Raw genomic sequence first — 14859 nt, 5'->3', positions numbered from 1 at the left:
TCTCTCTGGACATCAATTTTCCCCAGGACTTTTCCATTTATTGTATAGTTCACTCTTGAATTGGATCTTCCAAAATGCATCACCTCGCATTTGCCCTGATTGAACTCCATCTGCCATTTCTCTGCCCAACTCTCTGATCTATCTATCTATATTCTGCTGTATATTCTTATGGTACAAAAATCACACCCATGACAATGATTGACACAAACCCCTTCTGCTTCTGATTGTAACTTTTTAAATCTTGTAATAATTGCACATCCTGGGTTTTCGAAGAGTCCATTAACATATGAAGGTGTTTCAATGGGGAAGATTCTGGCTGATCAGCATCATTAGATCAATGAATGAAATAGTTATTGGGATTAGCATTTCCAAGGGATGTGAGTATCCACCCAGACATACTGGAACCCATGCCTTGTTAGCTTGTAAGTGCTGTTTACAGTCTGACTGTCGGCGTTTCATGCTCGAGATCAGCCACTTAAATCTGGATAGATGCATATCATTGTGTGGTCTGATTACACCAGGCTATCTCTTGACTGGTATATTCATGAAGTCACTCCACTGTGTCTGTGTTTCACTTCAATTCCTAGCCTGCATTAAGAGTTCAGTTAAAAGTCCTGTTGGTTCCTGGGATAGGAAACGTGGCTATTTTCTGACAGCTGTCTGTTACAAATGGCCTTTTTGCAGCTTTAAATAGTGGCTCCATTTAAGTTGAATGCATTCTTGCTGAAAGACTGGTTACAGTTTCACACTCATTGATACATTTTACACACTGGGTCTCATACTCAGTGACAGATACTGTATATATTGTTTTGACCTTTGTCTCTGTCTCTCTCTAGTTGCAGTGTTGCGGAGACTCATTCCCAGATCCTGCCATTCAGCCGCTCTGTCCTACGTTACATGTGTCTGTGGTGAGTTCCAGCTTTCGCACTGAATTCCACACGTTTTTCTTTTACTCTCTTGTGCACTTCGACAAGGGCATCACAGTGACCCTTCAACCATTGCTGAACTCTGATACCAAACCCTGATCTGCTTTAGACCCATGAATGACTGTGTAAGGAAGCGATATGAACTATTGAAAGAAATATTTCAGCCCATCGATCTAAAGTCCACTCTTTCAGAGTATTTAATTGCCTCTCAGGATTTTACAGACTTTGTGTCCACTCTCTTACCCATTCCGGGTATCACTGAATATTAACAAATCCTATCTGACACCAGTCCTCCCTCGATACATAATCGTTGGTAATTCTGCCCATGACTCTGCTGTCAAAGTGAAGGACATCAATAAACCTTTCCATAAAAACAAAATGCTGCAGATGCTGGAAATCTGAAATAAAAACAAGAAATGCTGGAACCACTCAGCAGGTCTGGCAGCATCTGTGAAAAGAGAAGCAGAGTTAACGTTTCGGGTCAGTGACCCTTCTTCGGAACTGACAAGTATTAGAAAAGTCACAGGTTATAAGCAAGTGAGGTGGGGGTGGGGCAAGAGATAACAAAGGAGGTCTAGATTGGTCCAGGCCATACAGCTGACCAAAAGGTGACGGAGCAAAGGCAAACAATATGTTAATGGTGTGTTGAAAGACAAAGCATTAGTACAGATTAGGTGTTAATACACTGAATATTAAACAGCAGCAAGTGCAAACCTGAAAAAAAAAACAGTGGGTAAGCAAACTGAACAAACTAAGATGAAATGAAATAAATGCAAAAAAAGATTGTAAAAAATGTAAAAAAGAATGTAAAAAAAAAGGAAGAAAAAATAACTAAAAATGAAAGTAAAATGGGGGGCTGTCATGCTCTGAAATTATTGAACTCAATGTTCAGTCCGGCAGGCTGTAGTGTGCCCAATCGGTAAATGAGATGCTCTTCCTCGAGCATGCGTTGATGTTCACTGGAACACTGCAGCAATACCAGGACAGAGATGTGAGCATGAGAGCAGGGGGGGAGTGTTGAAATGGCAAGCAACCGGAAGCTCAGGGTCCTGCTTGTGGACTGAGCGGAGGTGTTCCACAAAGCGGTCAGCCAGTATGCGCTTGGTCTCCCCAATGTAGAGGAGACCACACTGTGAGCAGCGAATACAGTATACTACATTGAAAGAAGTACAAGTAAATCGCTGCTTCACCTGAAAGGAGTGTTTGGGGCCTGGGATAGTGAGGAGAGAGGAGGTAAATGGGCAGGTATTACACCTCCTGCGCTTGCAGGGGAAGGTGCCATGGGACGAGGACGAGGTGGTGGGGGTAATGGAGGAGTGGACCAGGGTGTCGTGGAGGGAACGATCCCTTCGGAATGCTGACAGGGGAAGGGAGGGGAAGATGCGACTGGTAGTGACATCACGCTGGAGGTGGCGGAAATGGCGGAGGATGATCCTTTGGATATGGAGGCTGATGGGGTGAAAAGTGAGGACAAGGGGAACCCTGTCACGGTTCTGGGAGGGAGGGCGGGCAAGAGGTGAGGGTAGAGGTGCGGGGAATGGGCCGGACACGGTTGAGGGCCCTGTCAACCACAGTGGGGGGAAATCCTCGGTTGAGGAAAAAGGAGGTCATATCAGAAGCACTGTCATGGAAGGTAGCATCATCAGAGCAGATGTGTCAGAGACGGAGAAACTGGGAGAATAAACCTTTCTACTCCACTTCTTATTTTATAACCTCATTAATGTCCCTCTCATTCCCCTCCTTTAAAGAGTGAAACTGAATTGAGTGATGGTGTCTGACGAGAGGGCCTGATGGGATCTACCCCAGAATACTGAGGGAGGCAAGGGAGGAAATTGCTGGGGCCTTGACAGAAATTTTTGTATCCTCATTGGCTACAGGTGAGGTCCCAGAGGACTGGAGTATAGCTAATGTTGGTCCTTTGTTTAAGAAGAATAGCAAGGATAATCCAGGAAATTACAGGCCGGTGAGCCTTACGTCAGTGGTCAGGAAATTATTGGAGAGGATTCTTCGGGACAGGATTTATTCCCATTTGGAAACAAATGGACTTATTAGCGAGAGGCAGCATGGTTTTGTGAAGGGGAGGTCGTGTCTCACTAACTTGATTGAGTTTTTGAGGAAGTGATGAAGATGATTGATGAAGGAAGGGCGGTGGATGATGTCTACATGGGCTTCAGTAAAACCTTTGACAAGTTCCCTCATGGCAGACTGATACAAAAGGTGATGTCACACGGGATCAGAGGGGAGCTGGCAAGTTGGATACAGAACTGGCTCGGTCATAGATGACAGAGGGTAGCAGTGGAAGGGTGCTTTTCTGAATGGAGGGATGTGACTAGTGGTATTCCGCAGGGATCAGTGCTGGGATCTTTGCTGTTTGTAGTATATATAAATGATTTGGAGGAAAATGTAGCTGGTCTGATTAGTAAGTTTGCGGACGACACAAAGGTTGGTGGAGTTGCGGATAGTGATGAAGATTGTCAGAGGATACAGCAGGATATAGATTGGTTGGAGACTTGGGCGGAGAAATGGCAGATGGAGTTTAATCCGGACAAATGTGAGGTAATGCATTTTGGAAGGTCTAATGCAGGTGGGAGGTATACAGTAAATGGCAGAACCCTTTTGGAGTATTGACAGGCAGAGAGATCTGGGCGTACAGGTCCACAGATCACTGAAAGTGGCAACGCAGGTGGATAAGGTAGTCAAGAAGGCATACGGCATGCTTGCCTTCATCGGTCAGGGCATAGAGTATAAAAATTGGCAAGTCATGCTGCAGCTGTACAGAACCTTAGTTAGGCCACACTTAGAATATTGCGTGCAATTCTGGTCGCCACACTACCAGAAGGACGTGGAGGCTTTGGAGAGGGTACAGAGGAGGTTTACCAGGATGTTGCCTGGTCTGGAGGGTATTAGCTTTGAGGAGAGGTTGGATAAACTCGGATTGTTTTCACTGGAACAATGGAGGTAGAGGGGTGACATGATAGAGGTTTACAAAGTAATGAGTGGCATGGACAGAGTGGATAGTCAGAAGCTTTTTCCCAGGGTGGAAGAGTCAGTTACTCGGGGATATAGGTTTAAGGTGCGATGTGCAAAGTTTAGAGGGGATGTGCGAGGCAAGTTTTTTACTCAGACGGTGGTGAGTGCCTGGAACTTGCTGCCGGGGGAGGTGGTGGGAGCAGGTACGATAGCGACGTTTAAGAGGCATCTTGACAAATCCATGAATAGCATGGGAATGGAGAGATACAGACCCCGGAAGTGAAGAAGGTTTTAGTTTAGGCAGGCATCAAGATTGGCGCAGGCTTGGAGGGCCGAATGGCCTGATCCTGTGCTGTCCTGTTCTTTGTTCTTTGAGAGAATTTAATGGACTGAAAAACTCACTCAGTACATCCCCCAGCACAATCCCTGGGACACTCACTCAGTACATCCCCCAGCACAATCCCCGGGACACTCACTCAGTACATCCCCCAGCACAATCCCCGGGACACTCACTCAGTACATCCCCCAGCTAAATCCCTGGGACACTCACGCAGTACATCCCTCAGCACAATCCCTGGGACACTCACTCAGTACATCCCCCAGCACAATCCCTAGGACACTCACTCAGTACATCCCCCAGCACAATCCCTGGGACACTCACTCAGTACATCCCCCAGCACAATCTCTGGGACACTCACTCAGTACATCCCCCAGCACAATCCCTGGAACACTCACTCAGTACATCCCCCAGCACAATCCCTGGGACACTCACTCAGTACATCCCCCAGCACAATCCCTGGGACACTCACTCAGTACATCCCCCAGCACAATCCCTGGGACACTCACTCAGTACATCCCCCAGCACAATCCCCGGGACACTCACTCAGTACATCCCCCAGCACAATCCCCGGGACACTCACTCAGTACATCCCCCAGCTAAATCCCTGGGACACTCACGCAGTACATCCCTCAGCACAATCCCTGGGACACTCACTCAGTACATCCCCCAGCACAATCCCTAGGACACTCACTCAGTACATCCCCCAGCACAATCCCTGGGACACTCACTCAGTACATCCCCCAGCACAATCTCTGGGACACTCACTCAGTACATCCCCCAGCACAATCCCTGGAACACTCACTCAGTACATCCCCCAGCACAATCCCTGGGACACTCACTCAGTACATCCCCCAGCACAATCCCTGGGACACTCACTCAGTACATCCCCCAGCACAATCCCTGGGACACTCACTCAGTACATCCCCCAGCACAATCCCCGGGACACTCACTCAGTACATCCACCAGCACAATCCCTGGGACACTCACTCAGTACATCCCCCAGCACAATCCCCGGGACACTCACTCAGTACATCCCCCAGCACAATCCCCGGGACACTCACTCAGTACATCCCCCAGCACAATCCCTGGGACACTCACTCAGTACATCCCCCAGCACAATCCCTGGGACACTCACTCAGTACATCCCCCAGCACAATCCCTGGGACACTCACTCAGTACATCCCCCAGCACAATCCCCGGGACACTCACTCAGTACATCCCCCAACACAATCCCGGTGACACTCACTCAGTTCATCCCCCAGCACAATCCCTGGGACACTCACTCAGTACATCCCCCAGCACAATCCCCGGGACACTCACTCAGTACATCCCCGAACACAATCCCCGGGACACTCACTCAGTTCATCCCCCAGCACAATCCCTGGGACACTCACTCAGTACATCCCCCAGCACAATCCCCGGGACACTCACTCAGTACATCCCCCAGCACAATCCCTGGGACACTCACTCAGTACATCCCCCAGCACAATCCCCGGGACACTCACTCAGTACATCCTTCAACACAATCCCGGTGACACTCACTCAGTTCATCCCCCAGCACAATCCCTGGGACACTCACTCAGTACATCGCCCAGCACAATCCCCGGGACACTCACTCAGTACATCCCCGAACACAATCCCCGGGACACTCACTCAGTTCATCCCCCAGCACAATCCCTGGGACACTCACTCAGTACATCCCCCAGCACAATCCCCGGGACACTCACTCAGTACATCCCCCAGCACAATCCCTGGGACACTCACTCAGTACATCCCCCAGCACAATCCCTGGGACACTCACTCAGTACATCCCCCAGCACAATCCCCGGGACACTCACTCAGTACATCCCCCAGCTAAATCCCTGGGACACTCATTCAGTACATCCCCCAGCACAATCCCCGGGACACTCGCTCAGTACATCCCCCAGCACAATCCCTGGGACACTCGCTCAGTACATCCGCCAGCACAATCCCCGGGACACTCACTCAGTACATCCCCCAGCACAATCCCTGGGACACTCACTCAGTACATCCCCCAGCTAAATCCCCGGGACACTCACTCAGTACATCCCCCAGCACAATCCCTGGGACACGCACTCAGTACATCCCCCAGCTAAATTCCCGGGACACTCACTCAGTACATCCCCCAGCACAATCCCCGGGACACTCACTCAGTACATCCCCCAGCACAATCCCTGGGACACTCACTCAGTACATCCCCCAGCACAATCCCTGGGACACTCAATCAGTACATCCCCCAGCTAAATCCCTGGGACATTCACTCAGTACATCCCCCAGCACAATCCCTGGGACACTCACTCAGTACATCCCCCAGCACAATCCCTGGGACACTCACTCAATACATCCCCCAGCACAATCCCTGGGACACTCACTCAGTACATCCCCCAGCTAAATCCCTGGGACATTCACTCAGTACATCCCCCAGCACAATCCGCGGGACACTCACTCAGTACATCCCCCAGCACAATCCCTGGGACACTCACTCAGTACATCCCCCAGCACATCCCCGGGACACTCACTCAGTACATCCCCCAGCACAATCCCCGGGACACTCACTCAGTACATCCCCCAGCACAATCCCTGGGACACTCACTCAGTACATCCCCCAGCACAATCCCTGGGACACTCACACAGTACATCCCCCAGCACAATCCGCGGGACACTCACTCAGTACATCCCCCAGCACAATCCCTGGGACACTCACTCAGTACATCCCCCAGCACAATCCCCGGGACACTCACTCAGTACATCCCCCAGCACAATCCCAGGGACACTCACTCAGTACATCCCCCAGCACAATCCCCGGACACTCACTCAGTACATCCCCCAGCACAATCCCCGGGACACTCACTCAGTACATCCTCCAGCACAATCCCTGGGACACTCACTCAGTGCATCCCCCAGCACAATCCCCGGGACACTCACTCAGTACATCCCCCAGCACAATCCCCGGGACACTCACTCAGTACATCCCCCAGCACAATCCCCGGGACACTCACTCAGTACATCCCCCAGCACAATCCCCGGGACACTCACTCAGTACATCCCCCAGCACAATCTCCGGGACACTCACTCAGTACATCCCCCAGCACAATGCCTGGGACACTCACTCAGTACATCCCCCAGCACAATCCCTGGGACACTCACTCAGTACATCCCCCAGCACAATCCCTGGGACACTCGCTCTGTACATCCCCCAGCACAATCCCTGGGACACTCACTCAGTACATCCCCCAGCACAATCCCTGGGACACTCACTCAGTACATCCCCCAGCACAATCCCCGGGACACTCACTCAGTACATCCCCCAGCACAATCCCCGGGACACTCACTCTGTACATCCCCCAGCACAATCCCTGGGACACTCGCTCAGTACATCCTCCAGCACAATCCCCGGGACACTCACTCAGTACATCACCCAGGACAATTCCTGGGACACTCACTCAGTACATCCCCCAGCACAATCCCTGGGACACTCACTCAGTACATCACCCAGCACAATTCCTGGGACACTCACTCAGTACATCCCCCAGCACAATCCCTGGGACACTCACTCAGTGCATCCCCCAGCACAATCCCTGGGACACTCACTCAGTACATCCCCCAGCACAATCCCTGGGACACTCACTCAGTACATCCCCCAGCACAATCCCTGGGACACTCACTCAGTGCATCCCCCAGCACAATCCCCGGGACACTCACTCAGTACATCCCCCAGCACAATCCCCGGGACACTCACTCAGTACATCCCCCAGCACAATCCCTGGGACACTCACTCAGTACATCCCCCAGCACAATCCCCGGGACACTCACTCAGTACATCCCCCAGCACAATCCCCGGGACACTCACTCAGTACATCCCCCAGCACAATCCCCGGGACAATCACTCAGTACATCCCCCAGCTAAATCCCTGGGACACTCACTCAGTACATCCCCCAGCACAATCCCCGGGACACTCACTGAGTACATCCCCCAGCACAATCCCTGGGACACTCACTCAGTATATCCCCCAGCACAATGCCTGGGACACTCACTCAGTACATCCCCCAGCAAAATCCCTGGGACACTCACTCAGTACATCCCCCAGCACAATCCCTGGGACACTCACTCAGTACATCCCCCAGCACCATCCCTGGGACACTCGCTCTGTACATCCCCCGGCACAATCCCTGGGACAGTCACTCAGTACATCCCCCAGCACAATCCCTGGAACACTCACTCAGTGCATCCCCCAGCTAAATCCCTGGGACATTCACTCAGTACATCCCCCAGCACAATCCCTGGGACACTCACTCAGTGCATCCCCCAGCACAATCCCCGGGACACTCACTCAGTACATCCCCCAGCACAATCCCTGGGACACTCACTCAGTACATCCCCCAGCACAATCCCTGGGACACTCACTCAGTACATCCCCCAGCACAATCCCCGGGACACTCACTCAGTACATCCCCCAGCTAAATCCCTGGGACATTCACTCAGTACATCCCCCAGCACAATCCCTGGGACACTCACTCAGTGCATCCCCCAGCACAATCCCTGGGACACTCACTCAGTACATCCCCCAGCTAAATCCCCGGGACACTCACTCAGTGCATCCCCCAGCACAATCCCTGGGACACTCACTCAGTACATCCCCCAGCACAATCCCTGGGACATTCACTCAGTACATCCCCCAGCACAATCCCTGGGACACTCACTCAGTGCATCCCCCAGCACAATCCCCGGGACACTCACTCTGCACATCCCCCAGCACAATCCCCGGGACACTCACCTAGTACATCCCCCAGCACAATCCCCGGGACACTCACTCAGTACATCCCCCAGCACAATCCCCGGGACAATCACTCAGTACATCCCCCAGCACAATCCCTGGGACACTCACCTAGTACATCCCCCAGCACAATCCCCGGGACACTCAGTACATCCCCCAGCACAATCCCCGGGACACTCACTCAGTACATCCCCCAGCACAATCCCTGGGACACTCACCTAGTACATCCCCCAGCACAATCCCCGGGACACTCACTCAGTACATCCCCCAGCACAATCCCTGGGACACTCACCTGGTACATCCCCCAGCAGAATCCCCGGGACATTCACTCAGTACACCCCCAGCACAATCCCCGGGACACTCACTCAGTGCATCGCCCAGCACAATCCCCGGGACACTCACTCAGTACATCCCCCAGCACAATCCCTGGGACACTCACTCAGTACATCCCCCAGCTCAATCCCTGGGACACTCACTCAGTACATCCCCCAGCACAATCCCCGGGACACTCACTCAGTACATCCCCCAGCACAATCCCTGGGACACTCACTCAGTACATCCCCCAGCACAATCCCTGGGACACTCACTCAGTACATCCCCCAGCACAATCCCCGGGACACTCACTCATTACATCCCCCAGCACAATCCCCGGGACACTCACTCAGTACATCCCCCAGCACAATCCCCGGGACACTCACTCAGTACATCCCCCAGCTAAATCCCTGGGACACTCACTCAGTGCATCCCCCAGAACAATCCCTGGGACACTCACTCAGTACATCCCCCAGCACAATCCCTGGGACACTCACTCAGTGCATCCCCCAGCACAATCCCTGGGACACTCACTCAGTACATCCCCCAGCACAATCCCTGGGACACTCACTCAGTAAATCCCCCAGCACAATCCCCGGGACACTCACTCAGTACATCCCCCAGCACAATCCCCGGGACACTCACTCAGTACATCCCCCAGCACAATCCCCGGGACACTCACTCAGTACATCCCCCAGCACAATCCCTAGGACACTCAGTCAGTACGTACCCCAGCACAATCCCCGGGACACTCACTCAGTACATCCCCCAGCACAATCCCCGGGACACTCACTCAGTACATCCCCCAGCTAAATCCCTGGGACACTCACTCAGTGCATCCCCCAGCACAATCCCTGGGACACTCACTCAGTACATCCCCCAGCACAATCCCTGGGACACTCACTCAGTACATCCCCCAGCACAATCCCTGGGACACTCACTCAGTACATCCCCCAGCTAAATCCCTGGGACATTCACTCAGTAAATCCCCCAGCACCATCCCTGGGACACTCACTCAGTGCATCCCCAAGCACAATCCCCGGGACACTCACTCAGTACATCCCCCAGCACAATCCCTGGGACACTCACTCAGTACATCCCCCAGCACAATCCCCGGGACACTCACTCAGTACATCCCCCAGCACAATCCCTGGGACCCTCACTCAGTACATCCCCCAGCACAATCCCCGGGACACTCACTCAGTACATCCCCCAGCACAATCCCCGGGACACTCACTCAGTACATCCCCCAGCACAATCCCTGGGACCCTCACTCAGTACATCCCCCAGCACAATCCCCGGGACACTCACTCAGTACATCCCCCAGCACAATCCCTGGGACACTCACTCAGTACATCCCCCAGCACATTCCCTGGGACACTCACTCAGTACATCCCCCTGCACAATCCCCGGGACACTCACTCAGTACATCCCCCAGCACAATCCCCGAGACACTCACTCAGTACATCCCCCAGCACAATCCCTGGGACACTCACTCAGTACATCCCCCAGCACAATCCCTGGGACACTCACTCAGTACATCCCCCAGCACAATCCCTGGGACACTCACTCAGTACATCCCCCAGCTCAATCCCTGGGACACTCACTCAGTGCATCCCCCAGCACAATCCCTGGGACACTCACTCAGTACATCCCCCAGCACAATCCCTGGGACACTCACTCAGTACATCCCCCTGCACAATCCCTGGGACACTCACTCAGTACATCCCCCAGCACAATCCCTGGGACACTCACTCAGTACATCCCCCAGCACAATCCCCGGGACACTCACTCAGTACATCCCCCAGCACAATCCCCGGGACACTCACTCAGTACATCCCCCAGCACAATCCCCGGGGCACTCATTCAGTACATCCCCCAGCACAATCCCTGGGACACTCACTCAGTACATCCCCCAGCACAATCCCTGGGACACTCACTCAGTACATCCCCCAGCACAATCCCCGGGACACTCACTCAGTACATCCCCCAGCTAAATCCCTGGGACATTCACTCAGTACATCCCCCAGCACAATCCGCGGGACACTCACTCAGTGCATCCCCCAGCACAATCCCTGGGACACTCACTCAGTACATCCCCCAGCACAATCCCTGGGACACTCACTCAGTACATCCCCCAGCACAATCCCCGGGACACTCACTCAGTACATCCCCCAGCACAATCCCTGGGACACTCACTCAGTACATCCCCCAGCACAATCCCCGGGGCACTCACTCAGTACATCCCCCAGCACAATCCCCGGGACACTCACTCAGTACATCCCCCAGCACAATCCCTGGGACACTCACTCAGTACATCCCCCAGCACAATCCCTGGGACACTCACTCAGTACATCCCCCAGCACAATCCCTGGGACACTCACTCAGTACATCCCCCAGCACAATCCCCGGGACACTCACTCAGTACATCCCCCAGCACAATCCCAGGGACACTCACTCAGTACATCCCCCAGCACAATCCCCGGACACTCACTCAGTACATCCCCCAGCACAATCCCTGGGACACTCACTCAGTACATCCCCCACCACAATCCCTGGGACACTCACTCAGTACATCCCCCAGCTAAATCCCTGGGACATTCACTCAGTACATCCCCCAGCACAATCCGCGGGACACTCACTCAGTGCATCCCCCAGCACAATCCCTGGGACATTCACTCAGTACATCCCCCAGCACTATCCGCGGGACACTCACTCAGTGCATCCCCCAGCACAATCCCTGGGACACTCACTCAGTACATCCCCCAGCACAATCCCTGGGACACTCACTCAGTACATCCCCCAGCACAATCCCCGGGACACTCACTCAGTACATCCCCCAGCACAATCCCTGGGACACTCACTCAGTACATCCCCCAGCACAATCCCTGGGACACTCACTCAGTACATCCCCCAGCACAATCCGCGGGACACTCACTCAGTAAATCCCCCAGCACAATCCCTGGGACACTCACTCAGTACATCCCCCAGCACAATCCCTGGGACATTCACTCAGTACATCCCCCAGCACAATCCCCGGGACACTCACTCAGTACATCCCCCAGCACAATCCCAGGGACACTCACTCAGTACATCCCCCAGCACAATCCCCGGACACTCACTCAGTACATCCCCCAGCACAATCCCTGGGACACTCACTCAGTACATCCCCCAGCACAATCCCTGGGACACTCACTCAGTGCATCCCCCAGCACAATCCCCGGGACACTCACTCAGTACATCCCCCAGCACAATCCCCGGGACACTCACTCAGTACATCCCCCAGCACAATCCCCGGGACACTCACTCAGTACATCCCCCAGCACAATCCCCGGGACACTCACTCAGTACATCCCCCAGCACAATCCCCGGGACACTCACTCAGTACATCCCCCAGCACAATCTCCGGGACACTCACTCAGTACATCCCCCAGCACAATCCCTGGGACACTCACTCAGTACATCCCCCAGCACAATCCCCGGGACACTCACTCAGTACATCCCCCAGCACAATCCCCGGGACACTCACTCAGTACATCCCCCAGCACAATCCCCGGGACAATCACTCAGTACATCCCCCAGCACAATCCCCGGGACACAGACTCAGTACATCCCCGAACACAATCCCCGGGACACTCACTCAGTTCATCCCCCAGCACAATCCCTGGGACACTCACTCAGTACATCCCCCAGCACAATCCCCGGGACACTCACTCAGTACATCCCCCAGCACAATCCCTGGGACACTCACTCAGTACATCCCCCAGCACAATCCCCGGGACACTCACTCAGTACATCCTTCAACACAATCCCGGTGACACTCACTCAGTTCATCCCCCAGCACAATCCCTGGGACACTCACTCAGTACATCCCCCAGCACAATCCCCGGGACACTCACTCAGTACATCCCCGAACACAATCCCCGGGACACTCACTCAGTTCATCCCCCAGCACAATCCCTGGGACACTCACTCAGTACATCCCCCAGCACAATCCCCGGGACACTCACTCAGTACATCCCCCAGCACAATCCCTGGGACACTCACTCAGTACATCCCCCAGCACAATCCCTGGGACACTCACTCAGTACATCCCCCAGCACAATCCCCGGGACACTCACTCAGTACATCCTTCAACACAATCCCTGGGACACTCACTCAGTTCATCCCCCAGCACAATCCCTGGGACACTCACTCAGTACATCCCCCAGCATAATCCCCGGGACACTCACTCAGTACATCCCCCAGCTAAATCCCTGGGACACTCATTCAGTACATCCCCCAGCACAATCCCCGGGACACTCGCTCAGTACATCCCCCAGCACAATCCCTGGGACACTCGCTCAGTACATCCCCCAGCACAATCCCCGGGACCCTCACTCAGTACATCCCCCAGCACAATCCCTGGGACACTCACTCAGTACATCCCCCAGCTAAATCCCCGGGACACTCACTCAGTACATCCCCCAGCACAATCCCTGGGACACGCACTCAGTACATCCCCCAGCTAAATTCCCGGGACACTCACTCAGTACATCCCCCAGCACAATCCCCGGGACACTCACTCAGTACATCCCCCAGCACAATCCCTGGGACACTCACTCAGTACATCCCCCAGCACAATCCCTGGGACACTCACTCAGTACATCCCCCAGCTAAATCCCTGGGACATTCACTCAGTACATCCCCCAGCACAATCCCTGGGACACTCACTCAGTACATCCCCCAGCTAAATCCCTGGGACATTCACTCAGTACATCCCTCAGCACAATCCCTGGGACACTCACTCAGTACATCCCCCAGCACAATCCCTGGGACACTCACTCAATACATCCCCCAGCACAATCCCTGGGACACTCACTCAGTACATCCCCCAGCTAAATCCCTGGGACATTCACTCAGTACATCCCCCAGCACAATCCGCGGGACACTCACTCAGTACATCCCCCAGCACAATCCCTGGGACACTCACTCAGTACATCCCCCAGCACAATCCCTGGGACACTCACTCAATACATCCCCCAGCACAATCCCTGGGACACTCACTCAGTACATCCCCCAGCTAAATCCCTGGGACATTCACTCAGTACATCCCCCAGCACAATCCGCGGGACACTCACTCAGTACATCCCCCAGCACATCCCCGGGACACTCACTCAGTACATCCCCCAGCACAATCCCCGGGACACTCACTCAGTACATCCCCCAGCACAATCCCTGGGACACTCACTCAGTACATCCCCCAGCACAATCCCTGGGACACTCACACAGTACATCCCCCAGCACAATCCGCGGGACACTCACTCAGTACATCCCCCAGCACAATCCCTGGGACACTCACTCAGTACATCCCCCAGCACAATCCCCGGGACACTCACTCAGTACATCCCCCAGCACAATCCCAGGGACACTCACTCAGTACATCCCCCAGCACAATCCCCGGACACTCACTCAGTACATCCCCCAGCACAATCCCTGGGACACTCACTCAGTACATCCCCCAGCACAATCCCTG

At 53.9% G+C, this 14859-nt stretch overlaps 1 protein-coding gene across 1 annotated transcript in view; it reads left to right on the top strand.

Moving 5' to 3' along the window:
• LOC137384052 (CD9 antigen-like) overlaps positions 1 to 14859 on the top strand; it is a 629833-nt gene that overhangs the window by 516911 nt on the left and 98063 nt on the right. Inside the window, exon 6 of the mRNA XM_068057616.1 lies at positions 837 to 908. Coding sequence (XP_067913717.1) covers positions 837 to 908 — 72 coding nt within the window. The remainder of the gene's footprint in view (positions 1 to 836; positions 909 to 14859) is intronic.

The sequence above is a fragment of the Heterodontus francisci genome, chromosome 25 (genome assembly GCF_036365525.1).
Source record: "Heterodontus francisci isolate sHetFra1 chromosome 25, sHetFra1.hap1, whole genome shotgun sequence".
NCBI lineage: Eukaryota > Metazoa > Chordata > Chondrichthyes > Heterodontiformes > Heterodontidae > Heterodontus > Heterodontus francisci.
The sequence above is the reverse complement of the archived record's forward strand: the minus strand, read 5'-3'. Positions and strand labels throughout refer to the sequence as shown.